This window comes from Lontra canadensis, unplaced genomic scaffold (assembly GCF_010015895.1).
Source record: "Lontra canadensis isolate GAN:19392208 unplaced genomic scaffold, GSC_riverotter_1.0 scaffold3, whole genome shotgun sequence".
NCBI lineage: Eukaryota > Metazoa > Chordata > Mammalia > Carnivora > Mustelidae > Lontra > Lontra canadensis.
The window spans coordinates 23,727,257-23,750,657 of NW_022630997.1; the positions used below are offsets into that span (position 1 = coordinate 23,727,257).

Consider the following 23,401-nt stretch of genomic DNA (forward strand, 5'->3'; position numbering starts at 1 on the left):
TTAAGGAGGAAAAAAGTAACTACTAATTAGTGCGAATTGGTAAAGGCCAATAAAATTCAATGCTTAGCACTACAAAGCAGGACACACACAAATCTTTGAGTATACATTTGTACATAATGTACTATGATAATTAAGCAATTATTAATAAATTAAGAGGAAATCATTATTTCCCTATTCCAAATATAGAATATTATCATTTATTCTGATTTTTTTATGTTACTTTAAAATTGTTCATCTTTAAAACATTTTAAACTACCTACACTGCTTTCACTGTGGTCCCACTATACACACTTAACCTTTCATTATAAGCAATGTTCACATGGAAGCTAATCAATAGTTTTTCATTCCTGTTCAGTTGTCTATTTGTCCTTCAACAATATCATCAATCTTTGATTTTACTTATAAAGGACAAGGATCCACAAATAAATGGCTACAAATTGTTTATTAGACTAGATTCCGATGGGCAAATTGCACAAAAAAAGAATAAAGGTAGAAAGCAAAACTTCACATGACTCATTGTAATTTATAGTATTTATCCATGCTTTCTTTAATAGAAAAATAAGTATTTATTAAAAACAGGAAAGAAACCAACTCACCTTTTTGCACTCATCTGTTCTTTTAGCTTACTGTACATTTCCAGCACTGCATTAAAAAGGAGAACTTACTTTAGCTTTCAAAATGAGAAAAAAATTTAGATGAAAAAATTAAAGCAGGAAAGAGCCTATTATAAATTCATTAATATTCTCTATACTTTATACATTAATTTTCTCTATACTTTAATCCAGGCTTATATTTTCTTAAATATTTACTTTTATATTTTCAAATAAAATTTTATATATCAAGTAAATAAAAACATTTTAATGTCTTCATATATTGAACATTACATTATATAAACGAACACATTATCTGGAATTTGAAATACTTTCAAATGCTGACACCTATAACTGAAATAGTAACCTATTAACAATTATCATATTCAGAAACTTATTACCTCTTCCCTGTAGTGCAATTGGAAGTTTGGACTTCAGTTAATCAAGAGACAAAGTTAAGTAAATGAGCTTGATTAATTTTGATTCAATATATCAAACAAAATACACATAACAAAAATATACCAAATACAACTGTGTTTTAGATAACTAAGCAAAATTTTATACCAAACTGACAAAGAAAAAAAAAAAATTCAAGTTTACAGAGATTAAATTATAATAAAATAATAAATAAACATAACAAATCAACTTTGATCATTTCTATTATAGACTCAGAAACACAATTACTTAATACAATTGTTATAAGCTTCAGCAAGATGACACACTGCCACCAAAAAGGTTTTAATGCAACTATGCAGATTACCATTTATCCTTAGTAGAATTTCAAAGCACAAAGTGAGTAAATTATCATTGGATCATCAAGCCAGCTCACATTTTCACAGACCGGACAGACAACATTTTTTTCTAGATTTTCTATTTTGGCTACTTACAAAGGGTCTTCAAGTGTACAGAAGATATTTAGTTCACTTGTCTGAAAACCATAAAGCTACAATGGTGGCAACAGTGAACCACCCTAACCCTGTGAACTTTATGGATACCTCTATCACAGCCCCTACATTGTAATGCAGTATTTCTCACATTTTCCAACCAAAACATTAGAGTAAACATATAACCTGGGGAAAAACCTACAATTGCTGCTTAAGTATAAACTTTCTTTGACGTCTCCTGTTTTATCTCAACAATTTATGTAACTTTCATATCTATCTTATTTCCATATAAAAATAATGCTCACCTCATAAATAATCAAGTAAAACTAATATACCAGGAAAATGCACTGTTTACACTACGACTTCTTATATCCTTTCACACCCCTGCTAACCCAAGGAGTTAGGTAATTATACAATAATAAATATTTTATATCCTTATTCACATTAGAACGCAGGTTCCTTTAGAGCTATGACTGTGTCATTTTCAACTTTATATTTCCAATATCTACCATAATTGCTGACACAAAAAGAATTCACAAGTGGATAATTAGATAGAAGGCTAGATGGAGGAAAGGAAGCAGTTCTCAATGTGGCTATTAAGAAGACAGTGTTTACATGAATTCAGATTGCCTGTCCAGCCTTGAAAGCAAAGACAGTAGCAGTAACAAAAGTCTAACCTCTACTTCCCTTTATTTCTCTATTCCAAAAAGCACACCCAGGGGAATAAGCTGAATTCAGCTGTTTAGCATTCTACCAGTACCCAATTTTTTAGGCTTATTACCATCAGGGTCAAAGCAATCAAACTTAAGACTGTGTTCATGGCTACTTCAGTGAGTGTATCTGATATTGGCGAAGAGGTGTTATTAAACATTACTATAAGGAAATAGGTTTCTCAACCCTGAAATGGAACATAAGAAGCAGACATTTTATTTAATCAAAGTTAATGTGCAAATATTCATGGTCCAGAGATAAAACTGAACAGAATTTCAGTGATTCTAAAAAAAAGGCTATCCTCACAAAGTCAGAAAACAATGTCTTTTAGTTACTAAAACCTACTGAAAGTTTTAACATACAATTTCTGTCCTAAGCTAAATATTTATTATATAAATATTATAAAAAACATCTCATTCTATTTCCCCGGACATGGAGCTTCAGGATCCTTCTGAAAAAAATAAGTTTAAAAAATGGGACACTAAGATGAATTCAGCTTACTATATGAATAAAAAGATGACATACACTTTGGCTTCCTTTTGTTCAAACAGGATACATAAGGGGAAAGAAAATACTGGTGAGTTTCTTAGAATTTATTTGATTTTCCAGGAATATCTGAGCCAAAACAGAAAGACCAAAAACTCAGAAACCAACAAAGTCAGTCTCTCCAAAACATGGGAGGGTAAAGGCATGACCAAAAAAGGGAAAAGACCTAGTACTTTAGGGTTTTTTTTTTTTTACTTTATCAGCAAAGCAAGACTGTGAGAAAAGCAAAACCAACCTGCTTAAGTGACAAACAGAAAACAGTGGAAAACTAGAAGTAAAAAAATTGGGCAAATTAGGAAAAGGCAAGGAAACGTAATCAAAAGACATTCCTCCATGGGAAAGTATTCTGAGAAAAAACAAAAAAGCAGTGGGAGGGGAGTGAGGGATAAAGGACAAACTAGGCAGGAAGGAAATGGGAGAGGTACAGGTTGTTCTAGGAACCTGATGTGACAGATCATCAAACAGAACTTTATAAGGTAAGAAAACCATGAAAATTCAAGAACTAAAGTGGATAAGAAAGATAACCATGAGCTTTTGGGGGCAATCACCAAATAATCTGTAATTCCCATTATGACTAATGACCGTATGCTATAATTAAATTATAGTTTTACCAAGCCAAGCATTCCATTATAGACAAGTTTAACTCACCTGGAAGGCATAACTGCAATTTTTCTACTACCATTGTAATGTTCCTCTGCTGAATTCTACATCGAATAATATCTTCTGTTTGGACTATCACCTTAGAAAAGAAGAAATGTTCATATTTTTAAGCAAACTGCATCCACATATTGAGTATGTAAGAAATGTATCATATTCTCACCTCCTTTCCCGCATCTTGAAATCTTCGGTTGGTATCGGTAACTTGCACCTTAAAAATAATTTTACCTTAATTAGACAAATATGCATAAAACTGCCCTGATATAACTGCTCACCCTTGTAATCAGATCATGCTTCATGAGAAACTTAGAACAAAGAAATGCAAATTCAAATTAACTCTACAGCTTGAACTTGAACTTTTGATTGAAAAGGGCTTTTGTTAACTTCAATTACTTATGACAGTTCTTTTTAACAGATTCTGTGGCAAACTTCTCAAATTTAATCTAGATTTTTGAACTTTACTTGCTTCTCTAAGTCTGTCAAACAATTCAAATCACTGACCCAATTGACCACTGGTCCCTTTTTGATAACTTCAATGAGGTCTATGTGCCATTCATTGTCTGTTCGAAATGGTGATTGCATTTTATGGTAATTAAACATTCATACTTTGCTGAATGCAAACACTGGGTGGTTGATTAACATCAAACACGGAAATTTCAATCCACAGCAACATTTTAATGCTGCAGGTGCAGACAAAGCTCAACCTCAAATTTTCCCACATATTAAGTGACTCATTAGGTCATCATAGTAAGGAAGCACATTCTAGTTTATTAAAAATCTCATTAATTTCTGAACAAAGATGCTCAGTGACCTCATTGATGCTGTATTTGGTCTCTTGTTATCTGAATATCCTTTATATAATGGTTTTCTAATCATAACCTTTAGTGAACCAGGGTCATTTTATCTGCTAAATTCTCCAAATGTAAAAAAAGATAAATAGGCCAATTCTTATAACTAAATACTTTGTATTCTGACTGAACGAATCCAAGTCTGATTTAACAAATGTTTTTGTTGGGTGGCAGAAAATACAGACCAACTTTCTTTAAGAAAATTATGTTTTGTTATTAAACCAAAAAAAAGTTTCAGTATTATTAAATAATTTTGAGAACGCAATCACTCATAGTAAGTTTTCTTTTTAATTTTTAGAGGATTGCTTTTTATCATTATTATACTAATTGCCATTTTTCAAATTCTAAAACTGCAAATGAGGCCTTCCCTTGTATGAATTTTTTTAGTTCATTTCCCTGCAGGGAAAGAAATCCTGTTAAGTCAATGCATTACTTGCTTTACAAAAAAGAGATTACTCCTGTCATTAGCATGACAACTATGTTAATAGAGCATAAAGAGCATTTCCAAATATACACACTAATTCACTTCCTGAAAATAGTACATTTAATAATGATTTATACATATGCACTACAAACTAATACTTGACTAATTTAATGAGAAAAAAAATAAAGAGAATTTTAAAGTATTTCTTACCTTCAGTTTTTCTGCATCAGTCCTTACTTTAAGGAGCTCTGTAATAGCATCTACAAAACCCTGATGATGAAAATTACACATCTTTTCAATTTCCTTGTCATGATTACGGATACAAGCATCTAATTTTTCCATAAACTTCTTGTGTGCATTTGGTTGGTCATCATACACAGACCTGAATGTACACAAAAAAGAAAACTAACATTAACTTCCCAGTTCACCAAAATTTATTCTTTATTAAGCCCATTCTTTGCAACAGCTAATAATTTTTTTTGTTTTGTAATCGGTATATTAAGGAGACACTCATACATTTCAAGAATTACTTAATTCTGATATCCAGATTTAAGTCTGTGACTGTGACTTTTAAATATACAATTAAAACTATTCATCATAATATGACATAGTACCAACATTAAATTACAGTTACTTCGGAGCATAGGTTAAATGGTTTAAAGTAAGCAAACCTATAACACATCTAAAAAACACCTTATCTTACATGCAAATTACTTCTCCAGATAAAGGTCTCTTCGCTCTAAACTACCCTGCTCCCAAAGTCACTACTCTGAAGCTTATCATGGTCCAAAGAGAAGGAGAAAAAATGTAACTGGGGCTGATATATTAAAAAAAAAAAAAAAAAAAGATGGCACAGCAGAAGGGAGTGCAATTCTCTAAGTGCAAGCCCTCAAGCAGCAGCTCATTATGATAAACCCTTTCTTTAGAAAAGTATCATTTCTATCACTGATACCACAGGCCAAGTTACATAGCATACCATCTTCAAGTAACAGTTGAGGCAATAGAATAATGCAGAGGCATCACAATGAATCCCACTTAATATAACTATGGATCAACACTTCTCTACAAATTAAGTTCTTTGACTGCCAATTGAATACAAGTTTTAACATCAAAGCAACAACTGATAATCTTTTTTTTTTTTTAAAGATTTATTTATTTCAGAGAGACAGAGAGCAGAAATGGAGGGGGAGAGGAAAAGAGAATCTCAAGCAGACTCCATACTGAGCATGGAGCCTGATGCAAGGCTCAATCTCATAACCCAGAGATCATGACCTGAGCTGAAATTAAGAGCTGGACACTTAACTGTGTTACCCCAGCACCCACAAGGGTTGAAAATCTTAAAACTGGATTGAAAGTAGTCATTAGTAGAAATCATTTGTATGAAAAAATTATTTAATTTCTCATTCAACTTGTTATTACTAAATGAGCCACAAACCCTCTAGATACCTGGAAACTCTCTAGATGTCAGGAAATAAAGGTCTGAGGCTCAGGACTTGAGTCTTTAACGCACTAGTGCTCAAAAAAGAATCAATGAGTGAATGACTAAAGAATGAAGAACAAACTCCTGATTTCTATAATACTTACTCTGTCAGGACATATTCTAAGTGCTTTATATATTAATCTTTTAATCCTCACAACAAGCCTATAAAGTAGGTATTATTATTACCCTTGCTTTACAGATGTTACAGATTATGTAACTGCTATAAACTCCACACTAGCAAGGGACGGATGAGAAATAAATCCTGGTAGTCTGGCTCCAGGGTTCATATTCTCAAGCCCATATTACAGGCACCACAATGTTCTCTAAATATGGTGTACACATTCCTACTGTCTCTCAGCTCATGCTATCTCCACATAGAGGGTATCACCCTCCCTGCCAAACACCATTCGGAAAAGGATTAACCTTGCCCTAAGAAAGGTTTGGCCCTTGCCCCCAGCTCCTGGGAAATAAACCTTCAGAATGTCCTACTTGATAGTTGTCTTTGTTTACTTGGAGACCTTTGGAAATGTCAAATAATCTAAGCTAGCAATGTGGTTTTACAATGTGATTTACAGTGGGTGGGGGCCTTCAGCTCCAGAGAGTCTACAGACTAAGGGTAAGCAACTCAGGGCAGTCAGCCATGTCTACATGAACAACCCCCTGGAAAAACCCTGGGCACCATGGCTTAGGTGAGCTACCCTGGTTGGCAATACTCTAGGACTGTTGCCACACATCATTGCTGGGAGATATAAGTACTGTCTACATGACCAGTGGGAAAGGACTTATGGAAGACCCCGCTTTGAACTTTCCTAGACCCTGCCTTATATGCCTTTTCCTGATGCTAAATTTAATCTGTAATCTTTTGCTGTAACAAAGAGCAACTGTGAATATACCAGCTTTCTAAATTCTGAGTCCTCCTAGTAAATTACTGAACTTGATGGTAGTCTTGGGGACTTGCCAAAAATGTGCTCTCCCAATCTGTTGCCCATTGTTTGAGATTTAGTTCAATTCCTATTTCCTCCAACAGAACTTTGTCAATCTTTTCCATGACAAGTAATCTCTCCATAAGCAGGACAGGTAAATTTACAGTCCTTTCTACTCACTGTGACATATAATCACATATTATACTCTGTACTGTAATTTAAACCTTTCAAATATATGTCCTATATTTTGTTTTTCTTATCAACCATAAGCTTTTTGAAGGCAGCCTCCATGTTACAGGTTTTTAATGAATACCTATTATAATACTAGAGACAACCATATTGGATAGTAATTATTAAAAATTTGGGCCTTTAAGAGCTGAGCTACAACTAGGATCTGATCTTGGACATCTTCTCTTTTCTACTATACCACTCTCTCAATTTCACCCAGATTTGGAGTTTTAAATTCCACAAGAACACTGACACCTCCCAAATTTATGTTTCCAGGCCCAACTTCCTCCTGACCTTCAAACTCATATATTTCTCCAACTGAGTATCTGACAAGCATCTTAAATATGTCCAAAATGATTTCTTACCTTCTTCTTCAAACCTGCTCCTCTCATGGTCTTCCACTATCTCTGTAAAGCCCATTCTTCTAGGTGCTCTGGCAAAAAAACCTTGATATCACCCTTGACGGTTCTCTCTCTCACTCTCCCCACCAAAATAATCCAGAAAATCCAAACACATTTTACAACCTCTACTGGTCCCACCCTGGACTAGGTCACCATGATCTTGCCTAGAATGTTACCAACTGCTTCTTAATTAGTCTCCTTGATTTCACCCCGACTTCCCTATAGTCTATTCTCAACAAAGTAGACAGAATGATCCCATTAAAATATAAAGCAGATCTCATTTATCTCTTCTGCTCCAAACCCTATTTCTCTTACAACAGCCCATAAAATCCCTATATAATTTTGCCCCATATTACCTCACTGACCTCACTTCCTAATACTCACTCTCCACTTATTCTATGCCAGCAACACTGGCCTCCTTGTGGTTCCTGAAAAACACCAAACACTTTCCTACCCTATGCTTTACACATGCTGTTTCCTCTACCTTTATCATACTTCTCATACTTCTCACAGGTGGCCTGCCTCTCTTCACGTCTTTTATTCCCTTCTTGATGAGGCTCTTTCTGGCTACAGTATCCATATTATAAACACAAACACACAGAGACACAAATACACACGCACATACAATTCCACAATTCCCTTCCTTCTTGTTTTCTTTTTTAAAACAAAGGAGTTTACTTTATCACTGCATCACTCTTTCCACTGTAGAATATACTCAAATATATTCTCTATTTCATACTTCTATTCATTTTGTCTTCACCCACTAGAACGTAAGTTGTCTGTTTTGTTCCCCACTGAACGCTCAGCCCCAGAAAAGTACTTATCACATAGCAAATGGTTAATAAATGATTGCTGAGTAACTGGAAGAATGAATGGATGGAACAGATGGAATTAGAAAGGACACTTTCTAATTCCACTGTTCAACCTCAGGTAAGTCACTTGACTTCTCCAAATCTCAACTCTCTCACCAATAAAATAAGGATGATATCTAGGGGTGCCTGGGTGGCTCAGTCAGTTAAGCATCTGCCTTCAGCTCAGGTCATGATCCCAGGGTCCTGGGATGGAGTCTTGCATTGGTCTTCCTGCTCAGCAGGGAATCTGCTTCTCCCTCCTCTGCTGCTCCCCCTGCTTGTGCACACTCGAGCTCGCTCTCCCTCTCTCTCTGTCTCTCTCTGTCAAATAAATAAATAAAATCTGAAAAGAAGAAGAAGAAGAAGAAAAGAAGAAGAAGAAGAAGAAGAAGACGACGACAAAGAAGCACCCGCCTTTTTGAAGGGACCCCAGTCCCCAGTCCCATGTCAGGCTCCCTGCTCAGTGGGAAGTCTGCTTTCCCCACCCCTCTCTGCCTCTGCCTGCTGCTCCCACTGCGTGTGCTCTCTCTCTGTCATATAAATAAAATCTTTAAAACAAACAAAACAAAAACAAAAAAAAAACAGTATCTACATCACAATGTTTTAAGGATTAAATTAGTAAACACAAGAAAAGTTCTTAGCAGTAACTGACATATGGTAAGTGCTCAGTACACACTGGCTGTTAGCATAATATGGACATAAAAGACAACCAAATCCTTATTAAATGAGTCAACTGGCTGCTGAATAAGTAGTGGCTACAGGTATCAAATATGGCTAATACTCTATGCTAAAGGAGTTATGGGGCCTTTTGCACTTTTTTACAGCTAATATTTCATTTATTTCTTATACTACACCAGAGAAAATATCACTTCCCCCTTTTCACAAATGAAGTAGGCAAGGAAATGATAAATGACTTGCTCGGTGCAGCCTAGCTAGTGAGGATCTGAGGCAGTACTAGAATTCCCAAAGTACTTTTATGCTTCTTGTGTTTTTCCTATAATTAATATTTAATAAGAATTCCTAACTAAGCAAACATAATTCTGAAGGAAATCCATGCAAGAGAAAGTTTATCTGACATTAGTGTGCTATAAACAAATTTTTATTTCATAACTATGAACTCATGTTGAAGTAATATATATATATATATATAAACACACATTTTTAAACATCTTTTTTACCTACCTTAATACAAGTTTGAAATTTCTCTGGATCTTAAAAAACCAGGTAGGAAACAGAACATACCAAAAGAATTGCCTACTCTCTTTTTTTCTGTTATAGTTGTAGCACTGTAGCAAAAATCTAAGAGGTAGGGGAGCCTGGGTGGCTCACTCGTTAAGTGTCTGTCTTCGGCTCAGGTCATGATCCCAGGGTCCTCTAATGGAGCCCCGCATCAGGTTCCCTGCACATCCGGATGTCTGCCTCTCCCTCTCCCACTCCCCCTGCTTGTGTTCCCTCTCTTGCTGCGTCTCTCTCTGTCAAATAATAAATAAAATCTTAAAAAAAAATCTAAGAGGTATTTCAGGACTGCTCTACTACAATGTCCCTCCAAAGAGGGTGGCACTCTGTCAGTGTAAAAAGCAATACTGTTTTCTCTTTTAAAAACTGTAACAATATATAAACAAAAAGAAGAAAAATAATTTTCTTGTAGCCTATTTTATTCTAGAAAGTTCTTTTTTTTTTTTTAAGATTTTATTTATTTATTTGACAGAGATCACAATTGGGGAGAGAGACAGGCAGAGAGAGGAGGAAGCAGGTTCCCCACCAAGCAGAGAGCCCAGAAACCTAGGATCATGACCTGAGTCAAAGGCAGAGGCTTTAACCCATTGAGCCACCCAGGCACCCCTAGAAAGTTCTTAAAGTCCATCTTTTAGTGTGTCTTTCTAATTTATTCTCCAGAGTTTTAAAAACAAAACTACTCCTATTTTATAGTAATTCAAGATACTGCCAGTGCATCTAGTATAGCATCACAGATGAATGCCTCTTTTTCTACTGATGTTGTTAGTATGGAGAAAAGCAGTATCAGAACATATGCAATACTCACCCCCCGCCATTAATAGAAAATCAAAGCCTAAAATGGGTGAACTATTAGCCCCAGTAAAAATAACATTAAGGAATCAGTACCATGAATGATCCACCTATTTCTACTAAGTCTTAGTCTCTCCTGACTTCGGATAACCACTTGCTGTTACAGACTTAAGTACAAGCTGCAGCCCAAGCTGATATAACCACCTGTTACCCATAATCCGTATCAGAGAGATCATTCTGAGCAGAGTACACAGAAATAAAGAAGTAGAGATGAGAAAACATTCTAAACCACAGGAATAAGTTGCATTTTTAAAAATGTACTGAAGGCTCAAGCAAGTGCCAAAATCCAAAATTCATCACAAGATAGAATTTGGCCCTGAAAAGAAAAACGTTCCTAGTTCTGACTTTCTCAACTTAATAGATGCAGCACAAAACAAAGAGCCTGACACAAGCACTCAAAATGGAATTAATCAATACATGTAGTTGATTTAACCCTCTACCACTCTGATGAAAATATTAAAAATAATTAGTCTGAAACTTTGCTAATAAAGCCAACAATAAAAAGCTGAGTGAACAGAGACAAACAGGAAGGGAGAAAAGGGCAGATATGCAGAACAACACTGGAAAAGGGAAAAAAGCCAAAGCAATACACGATATACATAGCAGGAATTACCCATCTTTTCTCTTGTAATTTAATACAAGGGTAAATTACAAGGGTCCTATGTTTAATTATAGAGATAATTTGGGGAGACAGTGGAGGGAGGATATGGAAAGCAGAGAAGATGCGCAATCCCTGTCAACAACTCCCCACAGTGACTGAACTGACTAAAGAGGAGTCATATCCGCTGCTGCATCTGGCTTAATGTGCTAAAGATTAAAAACAAAACAAAACAAAAAGTAACACACAACCAAGTACTTACTATTAAGTACTTTGCAAGCATTACCTCATTAATATTCACTACAGCTTTACAGTGTAGATTCTATTAGCATCCCAATTTACAAATGCAGTTTGGGAAGATGAAGACTTTTAAGTCCAAAGTCACACAGTAGTAGGGCCAAGATTTAACTCCAAGTCTACCTGACTCCAAAGCCAGCACTCCTAACCATTATGTCACATATACTCTCCAATCAGAAATGGTGATAAGCAGCATGGAATGCTGAGAAGTTATGGGCATAGCAACTAACCAGATCACCTTTGAAGATCAACAATTGAGAATGACTCAATAGGGAATCCCCTGATGTGCACTGCTGCACCCATCAGGTGAAATCATCCAATGGACAGAAGAAAAGGATGAGAACTGAGGCATAGCAAATTGTTAGGCAGTATTAAATTACAAATGTAAAAAATAAAGAGGAGCAAAATATGAAGTAGAGAAAACTAAGGGCTCTGTATTTGTCTAACCTCAGCCGAAGGCTCTAAAAAATCTTTTTTCTTGTCTCTGAATAACAATCATTATTCTTCAAAATTTTGATCTTCAGGATAAGAAAGGAAATACCATTCAGTACTATTCAATCTTTGAACCCTAAGTCAGTTAACATTTTTTCCATCTAATTATTAAGGTGCCAAATACATTACTCTTCCAAACTTTCAAGCAATATGCAATTTTAATGAATTTTTCTGCTTTTAAAATGTCCCCTCAGAATGCTATAATGTCTACTGACAAATCTAATCAAATCCTATAAATAAATACACAGAGACATGGCAAAACCAGAAAGCAGGTAAATTTTCCACTATCCCACATCCACTAAGGTTATAAATTAGTGCTCCATATACAGTTGAACCTTGGACAATGGTTGAACTGCATGGGTACACTTACATTCAAATTTTTCTCAACATAGTCCAGTACTATAAATATATTATCTCTTCCTTGAAGCTTTCTTAATAACGTTTTCTATTCTTTAGCTTGCTTGATTGCAAAAATCCAGTATATAATACACATTACATATAAAATATGTGTTAATTGACTGTTTATGGTATCATAAGGCTTCTGGTTAACAGTAGGCTATTAGTAAAGTCTTTGGGGAGTCAAAAGTTATATGCAGATTTCCAGCTGCACAGGGGGTCAGTGACCCCTAACCACCACATTGTTCAAGTGTCAATTATACATATAATAACTTCAGTGTAAGAGTTCAGTCTTCCCTTCCAAAAGCTTAGCACAATAAAACCTTACTTCTGGGGCACCTGGTTGGCTCAGTGGGTTAAGTCTCTACCTTGGGCTCAGGTCATTATCTCAGGGTCCTGGGATTGAGCCCCGCATCATATCATCGGGCTCTCTGCTCAGCAGGGAGCCTGCTTCCCCATCTCTCTCTGCCTGCCTATCTGCCTGTGATATCTCTCTGTCAAATAAATTAATAAAATCTTAAAAAAAAAAAAGCCTTACTTCTACCAAAATATAATGGTAATCATGACAAAATGCAGATGTAAAATCAATGTAAAAGAAGAGATGACTTAAAAACTTCATGTGAACAGAAAATAAAGATGGACTATGCTACACTAAGTGATTTTAATTTACATATTTTAATTTTAGCAAGTAGGAACACATAAAAACAATATATATATATTTTTTTTAATTAACATACAATGTATTACTTGCTTCAGGGGTACAGGTCTGTGAATCATCAGTCTTACACAACTCACAGCACTCACCATAGCATATACTCTTCCCAATGTCCATAACCCAGCCACCCTATCCCTGCCACCCCCAGCCCCCAGAAACCCTCACTTTGCTTCCTGAGATTAAGAGTCTCTCTCTTAAACGCTTTGTCTCCCTCTCGAGTCCCATCTTGTTTCATTTTTTCTACCCCTCACAACCCCTCACCCTCCCTCTCAAATTCCTCATATCAGAGAGATCCTATGATAATTGTCTTTCTCTGACTGACTTATTTCACTTAGCATAATACCCTCTAGTTCAACCATCCACATCGTTGCAATGTATGTCTAAAAAGCATATCTTAAAAATTCTTTTAAGTACACATTTTCTTTTAAATTTTTTTTTTTAAAGATTTTATTTATTTGACAGAGATCACAAGTAAGCAGAGAAACAGGCAGAAAGAGAGTGAAGGGGAAGAGACCCTGGGATCACGACTGGAGCTGAAGGCAGAGGCTTTAACCCACTGAGCCACCTAAGCGCCCCACATTTTCTATCTTCATTATACCTAATCTTCTACCCCAAAGCATAATGTTGAAATATGAGTTATCATACATTATTTGACCATCTGATGTATCAGGCTTACAGCATTTAAACAAGTAAACCATCGGTCAGAAATGCCTTCTTGAATTGTATGTACAGGGCTCCACCTAGTGGTAATAGATATAAGAAAAAGTTAGATAACATTAAAATATTAAAATTGCTTCTTTAAAAATTAATGTTGTTATCCAATCAAATGTCTTAATGGAGGAACTCAGGCTACCTCAAGTTTTGGGACAGATACTCTATTCTATTAATGAGATAAATGATTTCTTAATCATATTCTAGTTTTGTTTTATTTTTCTTAAGGAAAACACCTTCTAATGGAAAACAAACATTTACAAAATATTATGTGACAAAGGACTCTCTCATTACTGGAAACAATTAGGATATTTTTTACCAAAAATCATATAATATCATTATACCATTTTTGGTATCTTTTTCTTTCACCATATTTCCATTGTAAAAAAAAAAAAATTCCATCACAGTAACTGTAAAGAGAATAAAATGTACAGGTTTCTCCTATCATCTGAAGGAAGAGAGCTCCTATGAAACCAAAATGGTGTATAAAGACAAAGCAATTATTACTAATTTATAAAGAAAATTTTTGAGCATTCCCAGACCCAAAAAATAACTTCTCTTAGGTTTTTCTGATATATCTTAGAATATATCTTGCTAACAGATGTACAAAATAAATCAAGATAAAACACAGATGCTCACAGACACAGTCCAGAGCTATCGCTGCTTGATGCTGAGTGTAGATCCCCAGGAAGGCGCTTGGCAGTGCCACTCCTGCTGCTCATGCTGCTGAATGCGATTTTCACTTTTTGCCCTTTTTCACAAAAGCAAAAATCCTCTTTGGATTTCTTTTGGTTAGTGAAAACAGGTACAAATGTAGGTCTTTTGTAAAAGTGTACTGATGTAATAACATGTAAATGTAATATGTAAATGTAAAATGTAAATACAGGGACACCTGTATTTATTTGCTGAGAAATGACTTTTTAGCTTCTAATAAAATGTTTGCATTTTTTAAAAGATGGATAAAATATCAAAGTACCCAATCCCAATTTCCCTAAATTACCTATTTGATTGAAGCACTACAGTTTCCCAGACAGAATAAAAAGTCTTTCTTGATCTCAGAATCCTTTGTTCTCCAACAGAACAGATATTCTATTGCATAACCACAAAAGAACATAGCCAAGCCCTATACAGAATAATGTGAAGATACTCACCTAAAGTGACTAACATTAGAATACTAAACATTGGTAGACTGTCCTGTGAATTTTATTAAATGTCAATCAACTACTGTTAAGGAAAAATTATGACTTTACCAAGGTAATGGATTTCCAAAATACTGGAAAGCTAAATGCAAAAATACTGTTCAAGAATCCCTGGGCATTAGCACTGCATTTATCTGTTGGTGTCAATACTTTCTACAAACTTTTATCAGAAAAAAAATGTGTGGGACACCTAGGTGGCTCAGTCGGTTAAGCACCTGCCTTCACTGGGGTCATGATCCCAGGGTCCTGGGATCCAATCCAGTATCTGGCTCCTTGCTCAGTAGGGAGCCAGCTTCTCCCTCTGCCCACACCCCAATTCCCCACTCAGTGTGTGCATGCGTGCACATGTGCACAATCTCTCTCTCTGATAAATAAAATCTCTTTTTTAAAAAAGAAAAGAAATGTGCACTGCTTGATCTCTGATAAAACTGTATCAGCTACTTCTAATCTCCATTGGATGATTTTTAATGTTGTTTTTAAATTTTTCAAACATTAACCATATTTTCTGCCCATTCTCAAAATGATACATTAACCTTAATTCTGTATTTCCAGTAATTTTTTAAAAAGTGCTTTTACATCCTTTCAAGCATTATTTATTCTTCCAGTCCATATCCATTTTTCCTATTCTTTCACCAGTGTTTCACATATCATATCAAACTTAATGTCTAACATACTGATGTTAATTTTGTATTTCTAATCATCAGTAATTAAGATTTGGTATTTCATTAGTGAGACTGCTTATGATAGCTCAGCAATTTCATATTTATAATGAATGCTTTTCAGATTTTAGGTACTGATCTAATTAGTACTGAAATTTTGCTTACTAACATTTTGCTAACATTTTCATTTTATTAACTGACGTAACTTTCTGAATGTTAAGTAAATTTATAAGACAACTAACCACTCTATATTATCAGCTTTTGACAAATTAAACATTCCTAAAAATGTGCTATGAAGACATTAAAAATAATCAGAGGGGCTTCTAGGTGGCTCAGTGGGTTAAAGCCTCTGCCTTCCGCTCAGGGCATGATCCCAGGGTCCTGGGATCGAGCCCCATGTCAGGCTCTCTGCTAGGTGGAGAGCCTGCTTCCCTTCCTCTCTTCGCCTGCCTCTCTGCCTACTTGTGATGTCTGTCAAATAAATAAGTAAAATCTTTAAAAAAATAATAATCATCATCATCATCATAGAAAAACTAATCAGAAAATTTCAAAACCTAATAAAACCATCCTGTGCAACACAAATTGCTTGCTAATAAACTCAGTAAGTTTTATTGGGCACCTGGGTGGCTCAGTTGGTTGAGCAACTGCCTTCAGCTCAGGTCATGATCCCAAAGTCCAGGGATCGAATCCCACATCAGGCTCTCAGCTCCACGGGGAGTCTGCTTCTCCCTCTGACCTTCTCCCCTCTCATTCTCTCCTTCTCTCCCTCTCTCTCTCTCAAATAAATACAATCTTTTTTAGGCGCGCCTGGGTGGCTCAGTGGTTTAAGCTTCTGCCTCCGGCTCAGGTCATGATCTTGGGGTCTTGGGATCGAGCTCTGCATCAGGCTCTCTGCTCAGCGGGGAGCCTGCTTCCTCCTCTCCCACTGCCTGCCTCTCTGCCTACTTGTGATCTCTCTCTGTCTCTGTCAAATAAATAAATAAAATCTTTTAAAAATAAATAAAATCTTTTTTAAAAATCATTTTTAAAATTTATTTAAATCAGGATTTCTTTTTAAGATTTTATTTGTTTATTTGACAGAGAGAGAGAGACAGCAAGAGAGGGAACACCAGCAGGGAGTGGGAGAGGGAGAAGCAGGCTTCCTGCCAAGCAGGGAGCTGGATGGGGGGCTCAATCACAGGACCCTGGGATCATGACCTGAGCCCAAGGCAGACACTTAACGACTGAGCCACCCAGGCGCCCCTCAGAAATAGTTTTGAAAACACATTTTAGGGGACACCTGGGTGGCTCAGTCAGTTGGGCATCCAAATTTTGATTTCAGCTCAGGTCATGATCTCAGGATTATGGGATTGAACCCCATATCAGGCCTACACTCAGCGGGGAGTCTGCTTGAGATTCTCTCTCCTCCCCTCTGCCCTTCCCCTCATTAGTATGTGCTCGTCCTCCCTCCCTCCCTCCCTGTCTCTCTAAAATAAAAAAATAAAATAAAATAAACCAGATTTTTAGTATATCAGTAAATTTGCTTAATTCAACAAACTGGTCGTGCAACTCCCTTTAGGAGACTTCAGATTTAAGGTGCCCAAAATTTCAGCAGCATCCATGTGAAAAACAAAGGGCTAAAATATTAATCAAAGATAGCAAATGAGTTATCGTTTGGGAGAAGGGCCCCCTTTTTTTCTTTTAAAGAACAAATAGCAAATATACCATTTCCCTATCTTAAATGCACAAAAGGCTTGCTCAAAGTACCAATCTTGGAAAAAATATATATAATTCTACTTAGCAATATAAAATAGCAAGAACAAAAGTAGTCAATCTAAAATTATCATACCCAGTACTCCCAACATTTTCCCAACTATTGTATCAAATACATCAAACACGAGAAACAATGTTCCTATAACTTTCCGTAACACTCTGTAATCCAGGAGCAAATAAGAAATGAAATAACTCCGAGACAGTAACACCTGGATAAAGACAAAGGAGTATTCTTTCCAACAATATTCATTAAGTACCAACCATATGCAATAGAAACTGAAAATCAAGTGCAGAAAACAGATACATGCACAGTTAACTTTAACACAGAGATTTACTGATCCCTAAATCATTAAGAATTTATCTGTACTGAGCATAATTCTTCAAAAAGGCAGGAAAACAAATGAAGTAGTTTTACAACATAGGTCCAAAATTCTTTGATACACTTTCCGGTGAGAGGTGGGGTCTATATCCTCTACTTCTTTTGAATCTGGGCAGGTTTCTGAGTACTCTGATCAGTGGAAGATGACAGAAGTAATTACATGCAACTTCAGAAACTAGAAAAAAACATGCAACTTATCACAGGACTTCTTTAGACACTCACTCTGGGAAAGTCACCCACTAAATAAGAAATCTATCCTTAAAATAACGTCATGGAGGGACACCTGGGTGGTTCAGTTGGTTAAGCATCTGCCTTCAGCTCAGGTCAGGATCCCAGGATCCTGGGATCCATTCTTGTTGCACCAGGCTCCTTGCTCAGCAGGGAGCCTGCTTCTCCTTCTGCCTGCCACTCCCTTTGCTTATGCGCTCTCTCCCTCTCTGTAACAAATTAAAAAAATAAATAAAAAATAATGTGCTAGAGAGACCACATATGTGACCACTCCATTATAACAGCCACTTCAATCGCCAGCAATATGAGTAAGCCATCTTGGCTATCTAGTCCAGATAATTTCAGCCCAGCAGCAACTAATATCTGATTGCAACTATATGAAAACTCCCAAGTCACAAATGCCCAGCCAAATCCTTCCTGAATCCCTGGGGGAAAAAAAAGTTTATAAGTATAATACAAATTATTTGGACAACTGCATAAAAATATGTAAATTAGAATTAAATTTAAATGTTTTCCAAAATAATTCCATTTTTTCTTCTATCTTTTTTTTTTCCCCCCTTTTGGCACTAGTCCTTTTTGGTAATGTCCTTAACTTTTTTTTCCACTGCAGGAAGCCCCTTCCCCACAAGATACGCCTCAATCTTTTTCTTTTTTTTTCTTTTTTAAGATTTTATTTATTTGAGAGAGAGAGACAGAGATACCAAGAGAGCCCAAACCAGAAGGAGAGGGAGAGCAGGCTCCACATTGAAAAGGGAGCTGATTAGGGGCTTGATTCCAGGACCCTCGGATCTTCCTGAAACCAAGGCAGATGCTTAACCAACTTAGTCACCCAGGCACCCAATATGTCTCAGTCTTAATCTTCCTTCAAAATTCAGCTCAAGACAGTTCCTTTAGGAAAATTTCATCAATAACGATACTGGATAATACCTTTCCCATTACCTGAAAATTTCTCCCCCTTTAATTAATTTATTTGTATAACACTATCTTTTTAAAAATTTATCTTTTATTTATTTGTATAACACATAAAATATATTCTCCATTTTAGTGTACATTTCATCTTCTAAATTTTTTGAGAACTGACGGTGTCTTTTATTTCTATATTCAAGTCACGACGAAAATTGCAAATCTTAATAAAAAGACAGTCGCTAGAGGGCACCCTTCACCAGAAAGTATAAATCCAAATATTTTCCTACTGCATCAGAGCAAGGTGTGAATCTTATACTCAACCAAATCAACAAAAATTATGAAATCTAAATAATGTTTCCTCTTTTTTGAAGCTGCTTTATCCAGATACCTATTATTTTAATATAATGGTTAAAAATAGAAAAGAACTATAAACACCATAAACATTTTCTGGCAATTCCAGGCTCATAATTTTTGGAGGTCCTAAAAAAGATATCATCATATAAGTAGAACCTGAAGTAAAAACAAGAACTTTACTAAATTGCACAGTATATTAAATGAAAGTCAGATGTAGATATATTTAATTTGAACTTTGAAAAAAAGCATTCAAACTATGCATTTTAAAAAATAAATACTAATAAACATTAATTTTTATAATGTGCTTGTCAAAAGACAAAAATTTTGTGAAGTATAATTTACAAATAGTATGGAGGAAAACAGAAACACAGTTCCCTGATATAATGCTGATCTTAATCCCCACTATTGATCCCAACCACAGTCCACTGCTATTGGTCATTTCACAGCTTTGAAGAGACAACAGTAATTGAGAAGAACAATTCCCATGTCCACTCAAAAGCAGAATGTAAGTAACAAAAATAAATAAAAATAAGCTTTTACCTTTGTATTAGTACTCTGCAATCCACAAAGCAATTTTACATAGTACATCATTGCACTTGATCCCAAGAACCCTTGGGAAATAGGGCAACTGGTTTTATCTCTTTCTCACAGATGAAGAAAATGAAGGTCTGAGAAGTTAAAAGATTTACTAAACACCATGTGCCTACTAAAAAGCTCAGAGCAGGGCACCTGGGTGGCTCAGTCAGTTGAGTGGCTTGAGGCCTGAGTGGCTGACTCTTGGGTTTCAGCTTAGGTCATGATTTTGGGGTCTTGGGATCAATATGTGCGATGGCTCCACGCTCACCAGGGAGTCTACTTAAAGATTCTGTCCTTCCCTCTGTACCTCCCCCAAGGGCTCGCTCGCTTGCTCTCTCTTTCATACTCTCAAATAAATAAATCTTAAAAAGGCCAGAGCCAGGTATACAATCCAAGTCTTGGACCCATACAGATTGTTGGAAAGTACTGCACAAGAAAAGGTAAAAGCAGCTCACTACACAAAAATCACCATTCTGTTGTTGAAATTATTTACCTTAAATATGTCAGTAATATAGTCATTGCTCATTTCCAGAGTATCTTTGTTATTACTATGGCAATGCTTCTACTAATGAAGTCTCTGAAAATTAAGCTCCTTTTTAATAAAGTTGGCAATACCAAATACACATCAACAATATATACACACACTCTCACAAACCACACAAAGAACAGTTGCCTGCCTGTTCTGTCAAATAAATAAATAAAATCTTTAAAAAAAAAAAAAAAGATAGGGGCGCCTGGGTGGCTCAGTGAGTTAAGCCTCTGCCTTCAGCTCAGGTCATGATCCCAAGGTCTTGGGATTGAGCCCTGCATCGGGCTCTCTGCTCAGCAGGGAGCCTGCTTCCCCCATCTCTCTCTCTGCCTGCCTTTCTGCCTACTTGTGATCTGTCAAATAAATAAAAAAAATCTTTAAAAAAAAAAAAAAAGATAAAAGACACTTCGGCTTGGTAATGTTTTTTGTCTGTCTACTTTAAGCTCCTATCCATTAAGAATTTCATGCCCACAAGGAACAAGTTCTTGATATTTGGACACTGAGGTCTGTTTGTTTTTTTTCATCTCTACAATTCATGTCTCTTGACCTGGGGTGAAATCATAGAAACAAAGCTATAAAGCTTTATTTTTATGCGCAGCTCAGTAAGGCTTTTACCTCTCATTGGTTAAAGGAACTCTGTTCTGACTGGCTCATCGGCAAAAAATAATAAGTACTTCTATAACTAGAATCTTTGTCAAATTCCCAGAAAACAAGTAAATTAAACTTCTAATAGTTTAAATGTGCTAGACTTGCCCCCCCAAAAACATTTTAAAAGCCCAAGTTCACATAATTAAAGTAGAACTTTGGCAAACAAGCCTAGTTTGATAACTTCGCTTTATGAAAAAAAGCTATTTATTTTCTCTGACTGATCATTTAATTCTACTTGGTTTTGTTTTTCCTAAACACATATTTACTTTTCAGATAAGCTAACATTAGCCTATATAAATATTTAAAAATGATTAAAAATGTAAATTTGTGCTCAACTAAGTTAAATCAGTATCCTGACAAACTTTTTTTGTTTTTTTTAGGATTTTATTTATTTCTTTGAGAGAGAAAAAGCACAAGCAGGGAAGAAGGACGGAGGGAGTGGGAGAAGCAGACTTCCCGCTAAGCAGGGAGCCTGATACAGGGCTTGATCCTAGGACCTCAGGATCATGACCTGAGACCAAGACAGATGCCCAACCAACTAAGTCATTCAGGTGCCCCTCTGGCAAACTTTTTATTAAACATGCATTGACACTGATTTCTAAGATCTTTAAGTAGATTAAAATTTAATATTAAATTAAGAGATAATCACTGGTTATCCAGTAAATTTTTTTAAATGGTAGAATTTTAGAAGACCGATTACTAAGCATAATTAACTCTATATACTGTTGCTTATGTTTATATGCTGTAACGAAGCTATATTTTGGGGACATGTTAATGAATATGTTCATTTTTGCCACTTTAAGAAGGTATGGGGGGGGACACCTGGGTGGCTCAGTCAGTTGAGTATATGACTCTTGATTTCAGCTGGCGTTGTGATCTCACGGTCATATGATCAAGCCCCGTGTTGGGCTCTGCACTCAGTGCAGAATCTGCTTGCCCCACTCCCTCTGCTCCTTCCCATCCCCGCTTTCTCTCTCAAATAAATAAATAAAATCCTAAAAGAAAAAAAGAAAGTATAAATGGGACATCAGTGTCTGCAGAGAGTTGTATGTGTGCATGAGTTTTGCTAGTCTGATAAAATGCTTGTTTTATACAACAGGCCATTCAAACTGTTCCACCTCAGTGTTTCAATGTGAAATTTAAATTAAATATACTCTAGTTAAAAGTTTAAATCATTTAAATCAGAAGTTGAAATTACACTAAGACCAATAATAACAGAGAAATACAACTATATATACCGGCTTTTATTTTTCAAGGAAAAGGTGGTTTTGTCCTATAGCAGTTGTTCTCCCATTTTCTGGTATCTTTACACTCTCAAAACTTAGTAAGAACTCCAAAAAGGCTGTATTTACATGAATCATAACTACCAATATTTACACTAGAAATTAAAACAGGTGGAGCGCCTGGGTGGCTCAGTGGGTTAAGCCTCTGCCTTCGGCTCGGGTCATGATCTCAGGGTCCTGGAATCAAGCCCCGCATCGGGCTCTCTGCGTGGCAGAAAGCCTGCTTCCTCCTCTCTCTCTCTCTGCCTGCCTCTATGCCTACTTGTGATCTCTCTCTGTCTCTGTCAAATAAATAAATATAAACAAAAAAAATAGAAATTAAAACAGAATTTTTATTTATTTATTTTTTTAAAGATTTTATTTATTTGACAGAGATCACAAGTAGGCAGAGAGGCAGGCAGAGACAGAGGAGGAAGTAGGCTCCCCGCTGAGCAGAGAGCCCGATGCGGGGCTCAATCCCAGGATCCTGAGATCATGACCTGAGCCGAAGGCAGAGGCTTTAGCCCACTGAGCCACCCAGGCACCCCGTCTTTTATCTTTTATCTTTTATCAAGAGATTTTTGTCATCCATGTAGAGGGATCACCAAATAAGTGGTCAAGCCATAAACCAAAATTCTCATTGTTACCACTTAGGGGTAATAATTTATTGGCCATGCAGTAATTTTAAAAACTAAACCAACCAGAGAAGCAAGAGTCAGCAACGTTAAATACATATTGCCACTTGGGTTTTACTTCTGGGATCTAAGAAAAGAGATGCCTAAGCATAGGCAGCCTGTGAGGTACAATTCTTTGCAATGCAGTTTCCTGGCTGTGCCAGGCGAATCCACTGGGCATTTTGGTAGAACCAACGAAACCATTTAAAAGATAGTTTTCAAAAAAGATAAGATCATAGCCCTTATGCAAATATAAAATTAATGCATGCCAAAGGTTTTATTTGTTAATTAATGAGGGAACTAATAAGCTGTTAACAATGTTTGAAAGATAGTGGCAAAAAACCAATATAGGCATTTGGTAAGGCTGAAATTGATTGGTTCGTTGATTGATTGATGGA

General features: G+C 36.0%; 1 protein-coding gene across 4 annotated transcripts in view; it reads right to left on the bottom strand.

The window, feature by feature from the left end:
* Nucleotides 1–23,401, bottom strand: part of EXOC6 (exocyst complex component 6) — a 236,092-nt gene that overhangs the window by 178,948 nt on the left and 33,743 nt on the right. For 3 of the 4 annotated variants that reach the window (XM_032836304.1, XM_032836314.1, XM_032836332.1), the window contains exons 2-5: nt 4,871–5,042; nt 3,552–3,599; nt 3,380–3,470; nt 597–642 (exon numbers count right to left, since the gene is read on the bottom strand). In XM_032836304.1, the coding sequence (XP_032692195.1) occupies nt 597–642; nt 3,380–3,470; nt 3,552–3,599; nt 4,871–5,042 (357 nt within the window). Of the gene's footprint in view, nt 1–596; nt 643–3,379; nt 3,471–3,551; nt 3,600–4,870; nt 5,043–13,771; nt 13,867–23,401 lie in introns of all 4 variants that reach the window. The other variant, XM_032836324.1, reaches the window with a different exon arrangement.